Source organism: Beta vulgaris, chromosome 9, assembly GCF_026745355.1.
Source record: "Beta vulgaris subsp. vulgaris cultivar EL10 chromosome 9, EL10.2, whole genome shotgun sequence".
Taxonomy (NCBI): Eukaryota; Viridiplantae; Streptophyta; class Magnoliopsida; order Caryophyllales; family Amaranthaceae; genus Beta; species Beta vulgaris.
In genome coordinates this window covers 23,488,449-23,509,818 of record NC_079210.1, presented here as the reverse complement: position 1 = coordinate 23,509,818, position 21,370 = coordinate 23,488,449, and the positions used below count along the sequence as shown (strand labels likewise).

The window sequence follows — 21,370 nt, the reverse complement described above, 5'->3', positions numbered from 1 at the left end:
ATTCCAATAATAATAATAATAATAATATTAAATATAAATATAATAATAACAACAACAATAATAATAATAACAATAATAATAATTATAAAAATAACAACAACAACAAATTATTAACCATAATAATAATAACAATAATAATACTAACAAAATTAATTATAATAGATATAAATATAAATATAAATATTAATAATAATACTAACAAAATTAATTATAATAGATATAAATATAATAATAATAATAATAATAATAACAATAACAATAACAATAACAATAACAAAATTAATAACAATAATAATAATAAATATAATAATAATAACAACAACAATAACAATAATAATAACAACAATAATAATAATAATAACAATAATAATAATAATAATAATAATAATAAAATTAATAATAATAATAATAATAATAATAATAATAATAATAATAATAATAATAACATAACCTAACAAAAACTTAAGAAATAACGCCATGGAGAGGAATCGTCTGCCGGAGACGAGCCACCCATGGGGTGATCGTCTGCCGCAGACGATCCACCTATGGAAAGATCGTCTGTCCAGGACGATCCTTCCATGGGTAGATCGTTTGCGGCAGACGATCGCCCCATGGCAGGATCGTCCTGGACAGACGATCTTTCCATAGGTGGATTGTCCTGGACAAACGATCCTTTGAATTTTTTTTAAAAAAAAAATACCTGAGACGACGACGCCGGTTCTTCTGCGTCCTCCTCCTCTGCTGCCGCGATCTCCGCCGCCAAAGTTGCCGCCTCCGCCTCCTCTTGTTGTCGTCTGGCCTCTGCAGCTCTTGCAAGTGCAAACTCTGTTGCAGGGCGGAGGATAATTTTTTTCTTCTTCTTTGGATTTTCCTCAATGCCAGACATTTTTTTAGAAGTTTAGGGAATGGATGAAGAGTGAAGGAAGAAGATGGGAAGTCTAGACGTCAGCTTCAGTGAGTGAGAGAGAAGATGTTTGGGCGATTCAAGTGGGTAAAAAATCAGTGAGAGAGAAGATGAGAGAGAAGGGGGTAAAAAATAGAAAACATAAGTAAGGGTAGTATAGTATATTATGGGCGATTTTAAGAATTTTATGGGCGATGTTTAAGAATCCCCCTAAAGTTTGACTGAAGTTGTTACTAGTGTCCTATTAAAACTTAAAAGATTGAAGTTACTATGGTGACTATTATGCTATTAAGAGATTATTGGTCGAGGCTATACTAATAATTCCTTTAAGCTATGGTAATTATTATGCTGTTAACAAACTAAAGGTGCTAAATTTTAGTTGTTTTTATAAGATTGCCAAACTGGTGTCAAGGACTGTAGTTGAGCAAAAAGTTCACATGATTGAATGTAATCTTCCCAATATTTGATATATAAAAACAAGTTTTTTATGTAAACTATTATATTTAAATAGTATTAATGTACAATTCACTGAAAAATATCAATAAAGCTTTAGTAAATTTAGCAAAACATATCACCAAATGCAAACTCTCCTAAAACAGTTTAGCAAATAAGCAATAACATTAAATAAGACCAACACAATATCCTCAAAACCAAAAAAGCAAACAAACTCACGCGACAAAAATACAGAATTGAAACATTTGTTTCTGCTCCAAGAAGATAGGATGAAGAAATTTTACCAAATTGCACTTTCTCAGATTCATGGCGTTAAAAACCATAACAATTCGCAACATCGATGCCCGCACAAATGACTTTTATGAGAGAATGAAGGCACCGACACTTTACTTAGTCAAACTCACTAAATCACTTGTCAAACACAAACTGAAACTTAATTAGACATAAGTACTATAGTAATAATTACTTAGAACGTGGGATTAAAACATGTGTTAGTGCTAAAAATGTTTTTCCATGATATTCCTCAAATAGAGGAACACGTTCCTTTTCACACCCATGATCTCCACGATCTAAATACAAACGTATGTTAAAATTAATATTGCTTCCTTAATTTTCGCAACCACTTAAGTAGTAAACAAAAATCTGATTTAATGAAAAACTATTTTAATTAATAAAACCAAAATTAAATCCTTTTATCAAGATATTTTTTTTCTTTAAACATATTTTCCTAAAATTCAAAGTTTTATTAAATAAAAATGATTTCCTATAATTAAGGCTTTAATCACTCAAACGTCATTAATTAACTATTGTACTGCTTCAACCTATGTCTAGTTCCTTTCAACAATCAGTTGCTTTAACTCGATATAACAATGCCACTTTGTCTGTTCTTTGCAAAGGAATAAGCACTCATTCGAATTTTAAATTGCCACAGTTCCTTACCAATTATTACTCGTTTCTTTACATTGGAACTAGAAACAAGAACCCTTGCTTTTCTCCTCTTGTTCCAACGCTTCTCCAGTATCAATTCCTTGAGCATCTTCACTTAGTTTTCAAAATCCAAACTTGATTTCTTCTCCTGACTTAGTATTCTCTTTGCTCTTTTCATAGATACCTTGCAAAAATCCATTCACTTAACAACTTGTTAGTTTGTATCTTTGTTCCTTTGTCATCACCAAAACTAGGGTTCAACATTTATGTATTCTCTCTAGCAATTATTCTTCCGTTTGTCTCTCCTTTCAAGCAGTATTGGGACTTTGCTTTCATATGATGGATCTTGGTCCTTTGAGATATTTTCTTTTCATTGAGGTTGCCGTAACTCTAATTGTCTTTTTCTTTGTCAAAGAAAATATAGTTTGCATATTATTGCAGAATCTAGGCTTTTTGGTGCAAAGCCTACGACACTACTCCTCTTGAGTAGAATCACAAGTTGGCTTTGGCCATTGCCGAGTTTCTTTCAGATCCCGAGGCTTATCGTCGTCTTGTTGGTAGCCTAATTTATTTTTCTTTTACTCGTCCTGACTTGGCTTATACGGTTTATATCTTGGCTCAGTTTATGCAACAGCCCTGCTACACTAGTAGAGTAATTGCTTATTGCTACGGTTTTACCCATACGCAGCAATACACCACGTAAAAAAAAAACAAAAATCAACCTATTGTTGCGATTCTGGGTGAAAATCGCAGCAATATATGTTAATAGGAGATTTTTAAAATTATTTGACCAGTTTGACCAAATATATTGCTTCCGTTTTTATATACAACCGCAGCAATATAAAGGCTTAATATTTGTCAGTTAAATCGCACCTTTAAGTGTTACAAAACCCTAAATCTAAAAAAATAAAGGTCGTGCCCCCCTCTCTCCCCTCTCCCACTCACTCCTACTCCTTCCTCTCTCATTTTCGCAGATCTACTGCATTCTCTCTCCTTCACCCTTCACCCTCCTGCATTCTCTCTCCTCTTTCTTTTCCAAAAATACACGGGAAGAAAACAACCGGAAATACACTGCCTCTATGTCCAGTTTCTTCGCAGGAAATACACGGCGACAGTTGTCGCTCGAGAAGCCGTTGTCGCTCCACCGCTCGCGAAGCCACTGTCCCTCCCTCTAACCCCTCTTCCTTTTTTTGTTCGAAGTGGTTATGGTTGTGGTTCGAAGTTTGGTTCGAAGGAGAGAAAGGAGTTAAAACTCCGGCGATGACGAGAATCGAACCGGCGAATTCTCAACCGCCAGATCTGAATTTTATTTCATTTTTTTGTAACCTTTAATTTTATTTGCATTGTTCCATCTTGTTCTTGTTTTTCTTAGTTTTGATTTTTTTTAATTAGGCTTGGTTATTGTTTGCAATTATGGAAAATTATGATATATAGTTATATTATTTTGATGTTATTAACTTTCATGAATTACATTTTAATATATGTTTAACTTTCCCATATTACTGTGAGTTGTGATGTTAGGATTCTTCCTTCATCTTTCTGTTTCTCACTCATAATGTTAGTCTTTTTTTAATGTTTTGTAGTTAGATTTTGTTGAAAGTTTATGGTTTTTTGCTATTTTTCTGAATTTTGTTCATTCGTCGAATTTAATGAAAAAAGGCAAAAAAAAAAATTCACCTACACCACTACCTATTGTTGCGGTTTTGGCTAGGAACTGCAGCAATATGCGTGTATATTGTTGCGGTTTACCCTAGAAACCGCATCAATAAAATGAATATATTGTTGCGGTTTTCGCTAAAAATAGTAGCAATATGTTATAATATTGCTGCGGTTAAAAACCGCAGCAATATATTAATTACCTATTGCTGCGCGGCCAAAACCGCCGCAATAGGCCACTTAATGACCGTAGCAGTAATAATTTACTCTACTAGTGCTAGGAGTATTGGGATACTATTCTTTGGGTTGTTCGGTATCTAGAAGGTTGTGTGGGTAAAGGTGTAACAACCCGCATTTCCGAGCTGCTAGCTAAACACACTTAAGATTCACTAATTACAATTAACGCTAAATAAACCTCGAATTATATTCACTCGCAGCGGAAACATAACCTATTTACACGATCCTGGACCCGTGGGTTAGGGCCCACAACATAATAACTTCAAAACCAAATATCAAAATACAAAATATTTTACTGGATTCCAAATAATAAAATACTTAATTCTCATAGAAACACTTAAGTACTTCTAGATATAACTTCTGAATCACTAATATAATTACAATCTTCTAACTAAACTCTCACTCTGCTCCACTCTAGGCCTCCAAAAAAAACTTACAAATACCTTAACATTAGACTCTTCCCCCACCAGGACAGGTTCCAAGAACAAGAACAGTGAAACTGAGTACACATTCCAGAAATTATTTTTGGTGCCTTAAATAGTTCAAACACTGTTAAGTTATCGATTAAAATATTATAACAAGCGATACAAACATAAATTAAATCTATTTAAATAAATAAATTTCAAATCATAAAAACCAAAATACTTAACAATCAAGAAGGCATTTTTCCCCTAGCCATAATATCAATAACTTTTTTTTTTGGGCAGGTAAATTCTACTTCTTTTTTTTTTTGGCAATTCAACGTTGTTATTGATAACCAAAAAAATAGGGATTACAACCAAAGTGAAAGGAGCAACAGGCTGCCTCTAGACACCAGACAAACAATCTAAGTCAACAGTAGCCTATGCCTATCATTTTCATTACAATTGCAAGCTACTTTAAACAAGACTTCCTTAACTACAGCAATAGGACTTAGATTAGTACCCTTAAAGTGTTTACAGTTCCACTGGATCCAAATAGCATACAGACACTCAGTATAAAGCATCACATACAATCTGTCTTTACTTCTCTTACTCCTAGCTTTCTGCACAGCCTTCCTTAATTCACCCCCAGCAGTGCTCTCAGGAGACATCCCAATCACTTGTAGAACAGCAATCCAAACTAACTTGTTGTAATCACAATCAAAAAATAGATGTTGCACACTTTCATTTTGGACTCCACACATCTTGCAAAGTGTACTGCACTCTCTGTTCCATTTGCTCACTCTGTCTGCAGTTGCTAATCTGTTCAATAGGGCCAGCCATAAAATAAATTTGCTTTTAGGCATGGCTTGATTGTTACAAGTAAGCCTTCTCCAGCTCACTTTCTCAAAGTTCTCCTGTATCAGTTTATAAGTTCTCTTTATACTGAATTTCTGTAAACTACTCACCACTTCCCATCTACCAATATCCCTCAGCAGCTCCCTAGTGTCTAAAATTTTCCTCAATAACCAAGAAGTGTTACTCTTGACAATAACACTCTCAATGGATCCCCTCTTGATATAGTAAACATGTACCCAGTGCACCCATAGCTTGTCATGCTTAAATGATAGTGCCCATAGTTGCTTTAACAGAGCAGCTTTATTCCATAGGTTCATGTTGATAACATTTAGACCCCCCGTGACCTTAGGCTGCTGAATACAAGACCAAGCCACTAGAGCTTTGTTTGATTCTATGCCCCCAGTCCACAAAAACTTCCTACAAATACTCTCCACAGCTTTAATCAACTTTTTTTGGAGGGGAAAGATTTGCCCCCAATAATTTTGCATACTACCAAGAATGGTCTTCACTAACTGAAGTCTGCCTGCATATGACAATAGATGCATCATCCAGCTTTGAGCTCTGGTTGTGATCCTTTCAATCAGTGGTTTACACTGAGTGAATGAAAGTTTTTTTGTTGCCAATGGAACCCCTAAGTATCTGAATGGAAGATTCCCAATAGGCATGTTAATTTTTTCAGCAATCTGATGAGCCTCCACCTGATGTACCCCAGAGAAATATATACAACTCTTCTCATTGCTAGCTTCTAACCCAGAAGCTCTTGAAAACTTTTGAAAAGCCTCCATAATTTTCTCAACTGAACTGGTATTAGCTCTTGCAAACATAAGCTAATCATCTGCAAACATTAGATGTGTGAGACCAATCCTTTCACACTTTGGATGAAAGTTAAAATCAGGGTTTTTACTCATATCACTCAAACATCTACTCAAGTATTCCATACTTAAGGCAAAAAGAAAAGGGGATAGGGGGTCCCCTTGTCTTAAACCTTTCCTTGCATTAAAAGGTTTTGTAGGGATCCCATTCAATAGGATAGAATAAGATACTGATTGCACACAAGCCATTATCCATTGAGAGAATCTTACTGGAAAACCTAACTCCTGCAGCATACTTTCAAGAAACACCCACTCAACTGAATCGTAGGCTTTCTTTATATCCACCTTGACTACACATCTAGGAGACATGTGACTCCTATTATACCCTCTTATCAACTCTGTAGCCAATAAAATATTATCCACAATTTGTCTTCCTGGGATGAAACCTGCTTGAGAATAGCTAACAACTGTGGTAATAACTTTCTGTAGCCTATGAGTCAAGATTTTTGAGATCAGTTTGTAGATAAATGTACAGCAGGCAATAGGCCTATAATCTTTGGCATACAAAGCATTATCTTTCTTGGGTATTAAAGTGATAGCTGTACAATTAACTGGTTGATGAATGAAAGCTTGCTCAAAAAATTCAAACACTGCATCATATATATCCTTCTTAATTATATGCCAGGTTTTCTTAAAGAAAACTCCATTAAACCCATCCAAACCTGGGGCCTTTGCATCATCTATGTCATTACGAGCAGCATCTATTTCTTCAGTAGTTACCTGCTGAATAAGAGAATTACTTTCATCTGGAGTCAACCTAGCCCCTTCTCTAACAATCCTTAGGTCAATACCCTCCAGTTGTTCAGCTCTTGACCCAAGGAGGCTATAATAGAAGCTTATGATTTCCCCCTGAATTTCATCTTCCTTAGTTAACCTTTCACCCTGGTCATTATACAACACTGCTATTTTGTTTCTTGCATTCATCACTTTAACTGCACTGAAGAAGAATTTGGAGTTAGAATCTCCCAATGAAATCCACTGAATTCTAGATTTCTGCTTCAATATGCTTTCTTCAATACTTGACCATTTCCTGAGTTGCTCAAGAACCAGTTTTTCCTCCTGTTGCCTTTCAGCTACATACTCAAGGTCAGGCAAAGTTTGCAATTTAGCCAGCTTCTTCCTTAGATCTTTAACTTTAACATGAGCCTTAGAGAAGCTTTTCCTATGAAAGCTTTTCAAAGCAGTCTTCACAGCTTTTAGCTTGACCCACACACTTTTCATTTTATGATGACTATAAGTAGAATGCCAGGCCTCTTGGACCACTGCTAGGAATCCTTCTTGATCAGCTAGGAAGTTCATAAAACGAAAAGGTTTCCCTTTGTGAACTTGACCCTCTCTGGTATCAAATAACAATGGTGTATGATCAGAAATACTAGGCTCAAGATAATGAATCACCACCTCAGAGAACTGATTGATCCATTCCATATTCACAATAGCTCTGTCAATTCTACTAGACACTCTCTCTACACCAATCCCCTTATTATTCCAAGAATAAAAGTGACTACCAGTGGGAGCTTCCAACAGTTGATTATCAATCACGAAATTATTAAAATCAACTGTTTCAGCTTCGGACACATCAACTCCATTCATTCTATCCACACTATTACACACAGCATTAAAGCCCCCAATCATGATACTAGGTTGACTCTGATCATAAATAAAACTTGTCATTTCAGACCACATAGACTTCCTATCAGCAACTGAGTGCAGACCATATACTGCTATCATATGAAATTTAAACATCCCAACTCCATCATGCACCTCAGCAATAATCATCTGTTCTGAAACAGAAAGAATATCAACTTTAGCTTCACCTAAAATCCAACCTAACCAAATTCTCCCTTTATTTGAATACTCATAATTACTAATCCATTGCCACTCCTTCCTGAATTTTTTCTGAATTTTGCTGCTGTTGTGTACTCTGACTCTGGTTTCCAGTAAAGCACAAATGTTCACCTTATGAGACCTGAGGAAATGTTTAGTTTCCTTCACCTTCAGGGGATCATTCATTCCCCTGACATTCCATGTAGAGACTATCATCAGGATAAATAGGGATTAGGTCCCCTAGCACCCCCAGGAATCCCTGAGCCAAATTGCAGTTGAACTCCACTCTGCATCACACTCTTGCCCTTATCTTTATGCTTCCTTGTTACTATCTTCCATGCTCCCTCTTCTGGGTCTTTTTCTTGAGCAGTACTTGGGGTAGCAATAGGAGTAACAGTATCCCCTACCATTGTTTCTTCCACTCGACTCTCAACTTCATCTTGCTTCCTAGAAGCACCTTCTTCATGAGAGGGAAGATTAGTTATCTCCTTATTCATAGGAGCTTGTACCTGATCAGTCTTTTGCTTTACCACCCATCTCTGCACCACCTTTTCAGGCCCCTTCACTTGACCTTGATTACCACAATTGTGCCCCACCTTCTGACATTTCTTACAGAAAGGAGGAAGCCAATCAAAGCTCACCTTTTGCTTGAAAACAACCCCATAAGGATCCTCAACTTCTATCTCCTTCACCAAGTCTTGTGTCACATCTATTTCAATTGACACTCTAGCAAATGAAACTCTTAAACACTTGCTTGTACACTCATCTGCATACAAAGGTACTCCCAAAACACTTCCTATCCTACTAAGAGAATCCTCCCCAGCAGTTAAGGGGTAGATTTGGGAACTTCACCCATATAGGAATCACTTTCAGTATTTCTTCATGAAAGTTGAAATTTGCACTCCAGTGTTTAATAATCATAGGCTTACCATAAAATAAGTGAGGTCCAGAGTACAAAATATTATCCCTCTCCTCTCTGTTATTAAGTTTAACAAGGAAAAACCCTTCTTCATGCTTATATATCTTTGGTTCCTCCAGTAAACTCCAGTTAGCAGCCACATATTGGTTAATAGCTGATAGGGTAGGGTTCTGACCAACAACATATACAACAACTGCATTTTGCCAACATTCCCCCATTTTTTCTACTTCTCCTTTATCTAACTTAGCAACCCTACTACCATTGATAATGGAAGGAGCAACAAATTTCAAACCCATACCTTTTTCAGAGATACGATTAGACGCTGAAAATCCCTTCCATTTTTGTTTTGCTACCTCCTGAAGTGTTGGACCCTCATCTTCTAGTGCCACAACTTCAGTTTCCACCGTCATTTCTTCTATTGTTACTGTTCCATTGCTTTCCTGCTCCTTCTCAGTCACAAGTCTCGTTTTTTCTTGGCTCTCAACATTTCTATCCTCTCCCGGCGTCGACGAGCTACTCGTCGACCCAGCAGATTTCTTTTTCCGACCCATAACCGGCACCGGCGTACAATAGCTTAACACCTTATCGTGCGCCTTGGGAGGGTTTAAGGGTTTTAGGAAAAAGGGTTTTTTTTATTCTACTTCATATCTCATATTGGTGTTTTTTAATATCAAGAACTTATAATGTATCTAACATTAGTATTTATATGTGGATATATGCAAAAGTTACTTAAGTATTCAATTATATTCTCGTGCAATTCCCTTTCATATTCGATATATAAGTTTTCATATGCTTATGACTTAGTACCATAATCCAAAATAAATTTTCAAGTACACTTTGCGAAAAGAATTCTCTTTAATTTTCACAAAAACCTTTTCTTAAAATACACACACATACATAATAGGGGAAGAGAACACGAAAGCCATGTCTTCCTACCTTTCATATTCTGCTTGCAATACTTTTAGGTCATGACCCTACACAAAGGAGCAATATTCACTCCATAACACATAATGAGCAACTTGCTCCACAAATATTGTTCATTTTTCCCATAAAACAAAACTAAAACATAATACTTGTTTCCTTAATAACACAAACATATACTTGCAATTTATAAAGAGCTGGATTAGGAATTAAATAACACATTCAACATTCTTGAATCTCAATACTTTTATTTCAACTCCAGCTCAAATTTTAAAATAATCTTGCTTACCACAAATGTCTTAAAAGAGAATAATCTGCATAGAACGTATTTAAATCAAATGTATTCTGCACTCAAAACCAATAACATAATCCAAATGTAATATATATTTCTTAAATATTATATAAGTTGCCTAAATGTTTCCGACAACAAACACCAAGTGCGGATAAACTGTAACATTCTATCTTCATAACCTATAATTATAACATCTCCTGGAATATGGTTCGACAATTGCACCTCATTCTCACGATTTCAACCCTTTATTCTTGAACTTCCTTCCTTAACCTCTACCATTCGTACTATAGACTTCAAAATTCTCATGACATAGATTCTTCAAGTTTGATGGATTTCGTATCCCCAACACATTACCTCAATGTTGCTGGAATGTAACTCGTATTTCTATCTTTTTACTATAATACATGCGACCTCTTGTGACCATATTATACTATATTATTCACCTATGATTATTGTTGTAAATCAAATATATCTCACTCCGTACTTCCATGTCATACATAAATATTTTATGATGCAACCTTTTGTTTGAGGATTAGAGTTCCAATACATAAACTCAATATCCTAATCTAGGGTTGGGGAAAACTGACCCAACCTGTTTACCGAACACGAACCCGACCTGAAATAAGCGGGTTTGGGTTGAGGATTTTGACCCAATTAAATAAATAGGTCGACCTGATTTTACCGTTTATTTAAACGGGTTAGGTTAAGGTTGAATTTTTGAACCCGAAAATAACCTGATAAGACCCATTAAATAAATTTATATAAGAAAATGATATTTAAAATGGGAAAATTGCTCACAAAAATTTCATAAAAACTAAAGATCTATTATAAATAATTTATTGAATCATATTCTGATTTTAAGTATAGCTTTTGTACACATATACACTTAGTATTATAAATATTATAAATATTTTGAAAAAACTATAATAGATAAATGGGTTAAACGGGTTAAGTGGGTGACCCATTTAATAAGCAGGTCGGGTTAGGGTTGAGCTTTTCGACCCGTCTAATAAACGGGTTAGGTTTGGGTTGATAGAATTTCAACCCGTTTAGCATTGACCCGAACCTTAACCCAACCCGACCTGATCTGTTAACCAGCCTTATCCTAATCAATCTTAAATTCATACTTCATAATCATACTTCCCAAGTACTTGAACTCAATATTCATACTATTCTTAACACCATATACGTTTATTGTGTGCGCATGTCACCAATTTCGAAGCTCTCTGTTACACTAGAGTATCTTTTCCTCAACTTTCATTTATATAACCTTACTTATCAAATAAAGGAACTTGTACCTCTAATCTTTTTCCTCGGCCCATCTTCGAGTATGATCTCTCATAACTTGAGTATTATAATCATAACTCTCTAGTAGATATTCCTTTAAACCACAACGCATATCTTAGTCATTTATTTCACTAATACGACCTTCACATTTCAAATCTTACTTTCCAATTTCAATATATCTCTTATCTGTAATACTTATTTGGGTTATAAGAACTCACAGACCTCTTGTAACAACTTATTTAACCCTTAGAAAAATATTTGACCTTTGAAATTTACTTTCATGTTACTATCCCCTAATTTAAGTCCATCACACAACATTTTCACTCCTAGTTAGAACCTCTCAACAACCACTTTATCCATTAATCATGTCAAGATAGATCTTCCTTCTCATATAACCAAACTCCTTAGTATTCCTGAAGATATCTTCGAATTATACAATTCAACCTTTATTAATACGCCATTAAAATAACTTTTATAATAAAAATCTACTTTTAGTAATAATCTCAAGTGACAATTGTATTTCTTAAATAGAACTCGTGTATCTAATTCATTCCACATCCATTCTATCTTGAATTTCCAAGTCCACAAAACACATTTTATCAATTGTATTTCACAAGTCTTGTAATACACAAATCACACTTCTAATCTATACAAGTAGTTTAACTTGTGAAAACATATCAAGATCAAGTTATATAACTTATAAAATCAATTGAAAAATATAGTTGGAAAGTGGAAGAACATGTGTGTACCTCTTCGCCCGATCCTCATTACTACTTCGATTTATATTCAATCTCCAAGCTCCATAAATATCGATAACCATAATACTCCTCAACAACAATACCAATAATTAACAATCATTCTCAAATACTACAATTTAGAAAAGATAAATTCACTCTCTTATACTTTCTAAACTCTTTTATCAACTAATTACACATCCTTACAAGCTAAATTCATTCCTCAATAATAACAATAATCAACTATCATTCGAAAATCAATCTCACAATATTAATCTCTAATTTTAATTAATCCCTAGTCTGAATTTATGGAGAACTTATCAACAACATAATTGACAAAAATCATATTTTATGAACTGACATAAGAAGGATTAATACATATTCTTAGCTTTAATCTACTAAATAAAGAGAAAGATTCAATCTTTAAGTTTAACAAACTACCACAAACTGATTTTTTTGCTTATCAAAAGCAAGACTTAGAACTCAGTTCATTTGTAAAATCGGAAATAAATAAAACCCATTTGTATGAGGTATTTGAATTCGTGGAATTGAAAAAAGGAGGAAGAAACTTATCTTAATCCTTCCAATCGAGAGGAGTATCAACCAATGGCAGTAACAAGGCAACAATCTAGAAACAAGAACGTTGGTAAACAAAGCCAAACACAGCAGCAACACAACACAAAGTACAGCAGTAGTGCTAAACTTGAAAAGGGCATATCTTCTAGATCATAACTCCAAATTGGGTGATTTCTATGTCTAAATTCAATAACTCGAAGAGATTTACAACTTTGATGAAGAAACAAGGAGCAAATTTGGATTTAATTTTGGAGAAAATGGATGCAACAGATTATCGAAAAACTAAGGAGAGAGAAATGAAGGTAGCAACACCAAACTTGCAAAGGTCGTAACTCATAGCTCTGAACTCCGAATCAAATGATTTTTGGGTCTAAGTTCAATAAATATTCGAGATCTACAACTTTTATGCAATAAGTTTGGGAAAATTCCGACTCCAGAATACAGAAATTGAACATGCACAGTACGGGGTATAAAATCAGAGGAGAGAGAAATTGAACATCCATGCACCGTCAAATGTAATAACACAACTCATATCCCCGCAACATGCAATACTGAATTTCATCTCTCCTAACTTACTGAATGAGTTAGTCAGGTTCTTCCTGCTACTTCTCCATCCTTCCATTCTATCTCTCTCTTTTGTAACCAGCTCTTCTACCATATATATAGAATCTGATAAGGATTTGGTTTTGTACTGTGGAACACAATATTATTACGATGGATCCAAATTGCCCAAAGTGTTGCAGAAAGCCAAGGCCACGCTAACTTTCACTACCATCCTCTTTCCAAAACTTGTTCACATAGTTAACGATCTAATCCTTCAATGGAATATAATTAGAGCATTGAGTTTGTATGCCCAACTATGATCCCATATAAACTTTGGAAACTAGGTGGCAGTTCCTGAACACATGCTCTTCACATTTGACCTCATGTTGGCATAAGTAGCACATAACTGGAGTTTCAATGCCTCGCCTTTCCAAGTTTGAATTCGACACCAAAGCTCTATTGAATAACCTTCAGATAAAAACTTTCCATTTTGGTCTTATTTTCATAGCCCAAAATCTGCTCCAGATTTCTTATTAAACGTAGTACAACCTTGAGGCCTTTGATTCTCCATCAATAGCGAATACGCATCTTTAGCATTGATTATTCCAGTTTTGTTCCTACTCCATACGATGTTGTCTTCAGATTTTCGAACTTGTGGAATATAAGTGCTTAAAATTCTGCTAGTCGGTTCCTTTTTGAAAATCCTCCACACTTACGAGCTGTTCCAATTACTTTTTTCATTATTCATCAAGTCCTCTACATTTTTCAGGTTCATGTTAGAGATGCAAACCCCGTCTTTCAATCTCAATGGCTCTCCCTTAATCCACTTATCCCCCATTATTCTCGTATTACTCCCATTCCCAATCACTATACCTCTACTACATCTATATATTGCTTTGCACATTCCTTGAAAACTCCATGAAATACATGAGACTCTTTTACCCTGGAGACCTAGAGTAACTGGAGATAGCTTATATTTAGAATGAAGGATTTTTGATACCAACATCTCTTTCTTTTCAGGGATTCTAACTGCCTGTTTGGCTAGCAGTGCCATATTGTATGCACGAATATTCCTTATGCACAGGCCACCCATTCCCTTAGGAAGCTCCATTACCTCCTTCCTTTTTTCAAAAGCCTTTCTTTATTATTCCTTCATAAGAAAGTTGCAAAAATTTTATTTATGTTATGCGCAATTCTTTTCGGGATAAGAAAAACTGAAAGAAATGTTGACGAAGGGATGCAAGAATTGCATTAATTAACAAAATCTGTCCAGCATGAAACAATGTCAGATTCTTCCATTCCCCTATTCTATTCAGGATCTTTTCCACTAAAGGTTGAAATTTGCTCACACTTCTTCCATTAACCTCAACATATATTTCCAAGTATTTACCCAACTCTTCCACTGAAGGGGTACCAATCAGACTCCTCATATATCTTTTAAATCTCTGCCGGGTATTGGGGCTGAACATAATGACAGATTTAGAGAAGTTAATGACTTTACCTGAGCATTTGCTCAATTTCTGAATTATTTCCTTCACTGCCACACATGATCGTGGATTTGCGTTGAAAAAAAAAGAAGGCAATCATTAGCAAAAAAGAGGTGGGAAATGGACGGACTTCTTCTCCATAGTGGTATTCCCTTGATTAGTGCACACTCCTCTGCCTGAGCAATCATTCTAGAAAATGATTCCATAACCATTATAAACAGATATGGCGAAAGCGGATCTCCCTACCTTAATTCACAGGTTGGTTTAATTTTTTTTGACACCTCACCATTTATTAGAATGGAATAGGTAACCGTAGTCCGTAGAGACGCATTGCTTGATCCAATGTTTACAAGCAGGAGGAAAGTTCATCTTTTCTAACATCCAATCCAGGAACTTCCAGCTCACCTTACCATATGCTTTAAACATATCAATTTTTAGACCAGTCAAGAACTCACTTCCTCACTTCCTCTCTTTAATCAAACTTACCATTTCATGAGCGACCAAACACTTATCTGAGAGTATCTTCATGGAATAAAAGCATTCTGAAATGGGGAGACCAAATACTGAATAATCAGCTTCAGTTTGTTCACAACACCTTTGAAATAATCTTGTACACTACATTGCATAGGCTTATGGGTCTGAATTGACTTGCTTCCTCTGGTTTATCAATTTTGGAAATCAAACAAATAAGCGTAGCATTCCATTCCTGAAGCAAGTAGCCATGCTCAAAAAAATACTGAACTGCCGCCGTCACATATGGACTTAACATCCTAGTGTTTTGATGAAACACAGTTGGAACACCATCAGGGCCCGACGCTTTGAGTGAACCCATGTGCACTCACAATCTCCTGATTTGAAACTCTTTACCTAAGCATTTATGCCTGTTTGGAAGAGATCCTTGGCAATAAATCTTCAATATCATTCCGATTTTCCCAATTGCCCTCATCTTCAATTCATTAATCTAATCCCTTTGAAAAATATTTCCAAAGAATTTCAAAATAATTTTGTGAATTTCTTCCCTATTTACCTTCCATTCTCCTCTATCATTCTTACACATCAAAAATCTCATTCTTTCTCTTTCTAGTCTTAGCCTTTGTGAAGAACCATTTGCTATTAAAATCTTTCAAGATGACCTATTTCCCCTTTGCTCTTTGCCTCCAAAATTCGAGTTGAATTTCCAATTTGTTCCAAACGCCTCTTCTTAATTCACCTTCCTTAGAACCGAACCTTTCAACTCTATCTTCTAATTGCGCTACCTCACATTGTTTTGTGAAATCATCCAATACCAACATAAGACAAAACATCCACTGTACAACAAAGTGTACCATAGTATACCCCAGATTACTTTTCGCCCATTTGCTGTTTGCTTAGATTGCAAACTCTAAAATGAGTAATCAGCAAAAATACAAACTTCGGTATACCGTGTACCTTGCTATTTGCTAATGGTATACTCTGAGTATATCATAAGCAATGATATTCCCATACCCGATATGCGCCAATACCATTGCATTTATGTAATTTTTATGACAAAAGTAATATTAAAAATTATAAATTTTTTTTTATGACAAAAGTAATATTAAAAATTATAAAAAAAATTTCATTTTTTTTGGGGGCTTGTTAGTTGAAATCTTATATCATATTTTAACACTATCTTATCATATCAATTAGCTATTAAATTATATCTAGATTACATCTAATCTATCAAGTAAATAATATGGAAAAAGTTGTCCCATACCGGATATGGGAGTATACTTTCTCATTATACCATTACCATATGAATTGGCAACATAAGATGAATTCATTACACTGACTAGTTTATTAGTAGTATATAAGAAAATCCCTGTGGTACAGCTAAGAATTATGAATTCATTACACTGACTAGTTTATTAGTAGCATATAAGAAAATCCCTGTGGTACAGCTGAGAATTCCAGCGAGTTTGTATAACATGTCAATGTATAAGCTGACCATGGATTTACAGAAAGTTAGACCCACAGCTATATTTTTACATCCAACTAAGCTTTGCAGCAGCTAAATCTTTACACTCTCAACTAAAATGTTCAATGTACAAATCAGATACCACATAAAACCAGAAAATTCTAGACGAATCACATTTTCTGCACCTGAGACTGAGATAGTCAGGAAGAGTCCACTAACATTTCTTCATAGCAAGAGCACCATGCTGACAAGTCGCCAAAAATTGTGAGCCTCAGGAACTCGGTCACAAGATCTCTTCATCTGCTCTATAAAACTGTAGCAACTTCAACTCTGCCACCTGATCCTGACAATAAACAATTTCATACAGCATATCAATATATATGCAGTTCTCAACAGTCCATAATACAGCAACAAGTTCAAGTCCAAGTCCATATTCGGTACAGCTAAAGCCTAAAAGCTCTTATTATCCATAATCAATACCTTCGCATCATCAACTTGGACAGCAAAGGCAAATCCTGTTGAGCAATTCTCCAACTCTTCTGGGGATTTCATCCATGCTCTATGTGCATTACTTAAACTGATCTTATACTTGAACATCTGAGACAGGTAGAGGAAGCTTAGAAAAAGAGCTAAGATGCTCGATCTGCAATAAGATGCAGACCTAGCACCTTTTCTGATGATGAACAGATAAGATCTAAACAGTGACTATCAGGTAATAGGGATCATGTGGAAAAGCATGACACATAAACACATGTAGCAATAATGGTATCAAATATCGATGTAGATTGTAGACAACAAACCTCTGAAAGAGGAACATCAGGTTTTTCCAATGCACCCCCTTCAATTTGCAAACCAGTGCCTTGGCAATCCGGGCAGAAAACTGAATGGACTTGGTCACAAAAGGTTCCTTCCTCACTTCCCTTCCTCATTTGCTTGTGCTCGACAGTACTATCTGCTGTGCAGTCCTTCCCCAGTGGATTGACCATAGATTTTGTCCTCCTCTTGGATCTCTGTCTCACTTTTGGTTGCACTGGTGGCTTGGTAAACATCTCAAACTCACATAGTAGTACCCAGTGTACAAGGCAGGAAGTATGGAAGACATGGAATGCCTATATGAACAATAATGCAGAAGATTCAGTTGGTATGTTGAGTTGATTTCCACACTCGCTCATTTTTCATTATTATTTTTGGTTGGGGTAGGAGGTTTGTATAAATGATGAAGGCAAGAGAACTTCAGATGAAAAACTCAAATCAGAAATTCTGTATTTTCCAAAGAAGTTAGATAAAAGCAGTGCAGAACAAAGACTACAAAATATCTCTGCTTCGGACATTCATCAACTTCACCACATATAATATTTAACAAAAGGAGGAACCAAGTTAGACGTATATACCACTCAAAAATCTAGGACTGGTTTAAAAATTTGATTGTATCATTTAATCTTCCTTCTGATAGATAATTTCTAATTCACAAATGACAAACAAAAGAAGCCGAAATTACCCCATACACATTTCTGCTGGAGCAAGCAAGCCTTCCAGTTTTCAAATTCAGTAGAGTAGCCACATCTTTTCCAGGCAGCATCTTGTGTTGACATATATCACACATTTTCTCAGATGCTATGCGCTGCTGCTTTCTCAACTGTCGCCTTAAAGTCTTGCTAGAGATGTCTCTAGAATGTAGAAGTTGGTCATCATAACGATGTAAAAGCAAATCTGAACTTATACTAGTAGTTGAAACTTGAGAATCTTCCCCAGAGGAATCACACTGATAACTCAATGTCTCGCTTGCAACCTCTGAATCAGAAAAAGATTTCTTCCTCTTCTTTGTAGAGCCATACCCATTATTACTATCTTCCCCACCAGTAAGTAATAATGTCTTAATATCATCAAACAACCCCTGTTTTCCTAAGTCAAGATAGTAACTGAAAGTCAAAATAGCAAAATCATGCAAAGGTAGACTGTTGGAATAACATTCATTATTGGCACCATCCCTCTTCCCCATCCATTCACACCAAAACCGGCGCATACCACTACGAGCACCATCTTTTTCCAAGAACCTTGCAGAGATCCGCCCACATCCTATTAGCCTCACGCGTAGGTCAGCAACTTCTTCCTTGCCAACAACCCCGGGAATCACGAAAACATCACTGTTCTGACCACAAGGAACGTCTTCACCATCAGAATGAGCGTCATCTCCAAGACAACCATCCATTCCGTCTTCATCAACATCTGCCCTTGACACATCACCATGGACAACAATAGCAAGATCGGCCACATGTTCATGATCATCCAACAAGTTAATTTTCCCACTCCCTTGCGTAGGCAGCGCATCTTTTTCCTCATCAATGAAGTTACTATGAAAGAAAAGAACGCCGTCATCGAAAGGCCACGGATTGTCTCCTATCAACGTGGCCTTCGCAGCCGAATACCTTTCCTTATGAAGGTTTCCATTCAAATGGGCAAACAACACAGTATCACTATAACACGGCGCCAAACACAAAGTACAGAAAAACACAAATCGTTTCCCGTCTTCTCTAAGATCAACATACGGATGTCCTTTTCTAACATTCCTTAAAGTTTTCCTAGCAAGCTGCTCCTTTAAGTTCGGCACACTAGGTTTCGGAAACCCTAATTCCATTCCCCCCATTCCCAATCAAAAAAATTCCAAGCAGAAATCGAAAATTCTACCAATTATCCAAAAACAAGAAACTCTAAAATTTAGGCACACAAAAAAAAAAAAAAACCCAACCCACAGCTCAAATTCTTCAAAGAAAAACAAGAATTGAAGCAAAATTAAGGGAAAAAACCTTAAAAACGCCTGAACATACAGCTTCGAGGATTCCTAGGTATGGAATTTAGCGGGAAACGTAGAGGTAGTCGAGGATCGAAGAAAGGCTCGACATGAGAGAGAAAGTCGGCAAATGAGGAGAGAGAATGCTCCATTACCATCTCCATTTCACTAAAAAAACGCGAAGATTCTGGAAGTTTCTTTCTTCAGGAGAAGATTGAACGATGAAGAAAATCGGAATTTGGAGAGAGAGATAAAGGGGGGAAATTATATGCAGCCTGCAGGGTAAGACTTGAGACTAGAGAGAGAATGAGAGAGAAGGGGGGAAATAAATTGAGTTGAGTTGAATGATATGAGGGTATGGGTATAGTATACTAGTAGTATTATTGGTATTGGATCTGACTTTTGGATCGTAAGATTTTGTTTGCTGCACTTGGGAAGAGAGACGGGGCGTTTGGTATGAGGGATTGGGAGTTTGGGGATTAGAGGATGGGATTGGGAATGGGAGTTAGAAGGTGGGAATTCATTAAATATATCTCAATCCCTTGTTTGGTATGTTAGTGGGATTAAGTAGGGAATATATTACTAAATTACAAATTTACCCATTTTAATGAAGGATAGCAAAAGAAGAGCAAGCAATATTAGTGCAGTATATTTTAATGAAAGGTAAATTTGTCTTTTAACATAACCAAAAATAATCCCCCTCCCTAATACCTGCCCACCCCCATGTCTTATTTTGGTGGGATAAGAGGGGTTTTAATCCCATTCCCCTTCACATGGGAATTTAGATATCCCCTCAAACAAACATGGGATATCTACCCATATGGATATAATATCCCATTACCACCCCCTAATCCCCCTAAACAAACACCCCGAGAGGGAAGGGACATTGCTATATTTACCCGGTGGGTAATCTACTCACTACTAATAGAAACATTAAAATGTTATTAATTATTCCCGTCAAAAAAAAAATGTTATTAATTATGTGAGTTGGATTCTACTATCATCACTTACCATTACTCTCTACTAGAATTTTTTGCACGCGATGCATGCTTGAATTTTTTCGAAACAGAAACTCGATTTTCTTCGGCATAAGAGTCAAAATTCGAACATTAGACATACGAAGTATAATTATTGTTTTAGTTGCAAAATTTGATTGGTTTAGTTTATGTCACTTAAGTCTCTCACCATTCTTTTTGTCTTTTTTTTTTTTACTTTTCAAAGTTAAATTCTATAAACAAAATAGAAAGTTTATTGAATTTATTTATGATTTCTAATATTATAATTTTTTAGTTGAATTTTGAATTAAGTACAGTACTTCATAAATTGTAAAGAAAGTGGATACTTTGATTTCAAGTCAATTTTTTCATAGGTTTTAGTTTGTAAGTGAATTTTTAAGTTTTTGTAAAGTTTCCTCATTTTAGTAATTTGCATAACGTAAATTATACAATTTTATGATTTTAGTTGACTTGTGAGTGATTGTTATAATTATATTTTTGGTATTTTTGTTTGAAGCACTTTTGATTCGTAAGTGAATTTATAATTTAGAATGGGAAAGGGGGCAAAATAGGCATTTCAAAAGAGGACACCATTGCTCCCCCCTTCCCTTATATAATAGAGATTAGTGATGGGTATATTACACGGTGGGTAGACTAATTATTTTCCGAGGGAAGGGGTCTGGTTTACTAATTTTATGAGTGAGCATGAGAGACATAATGAGTGGATTCTGGATTGTGCTTTCAGGATTATTACGTAAAA

The 21,370-nt window shown here is 35.6% G+C and overlaps 1 protein-coding gene across 2 annotated transcripts; it reads right to left on the bottom strand.

Moving 5' to 3' along the window:
• Positions 1–16,713: 16,713 nt before the first annotated feature.
• Positions 16,714–19,617, bottom strand: LOC104903026 (hypothetical protein). 2 transcript variants are annotated; one of them, XM_019251789.3, is made up of 4 exons: positions 18,326–19,617; positions 17,628–17,936; positions 17,308–17,424; positions 16,714–17,164 (listed from the first exon to the last, which is right to left on the bottom strand). In XM_019251789.3, the coding sequence occupies exons 1-4, from the start codon at positions 19,469–19,471 to the stop codon at positions 17,111–17,113; spliced, it is 1,626 nt and encodes a 541-aa protein (XP_019107334.2). In that variant the 5' UTR covers positions 19,472–19,617; the 3' UTR covers positions 16,714–17,110. The 2 variants fall into 2 exon arrangements, with proteins under 2 accessions (XP_019107334.2, XP_010689297.2); XM_010690995.4 differs by having other exon boundaries at positions 16,714–17,170; positions 18,326–19,615.
• Between the last annotated feature and the right edge of the window lie 1,753 nt (positions 19,618–21,370).

Excerpts from the sequence above, each read along its gene's own strand:
- LOC104903026 (XM_010690995.4), bottom strand. The coding sequence starts at position 19,471 with ATGGGGGGAATGGAATTAGGGTTTCCGAAACCTAGTGTGCCGAACTTA. Across the intron at positions 17,937-18,325 it reads CCAGCAGAAATGTGTATGGG|GCATTCCATGTCTTCCATAC; the intron begins GTAATTTCGGCT and ends TTGTTCATATAG. Across the intron at positions 17,171-17,307 it reads TCCAAGTTGATGATGCGAAG|GATCAGGTGGCAGAGTTGAA; the intron begins GTATTGATTATG and ends GTTTATTGTCAG.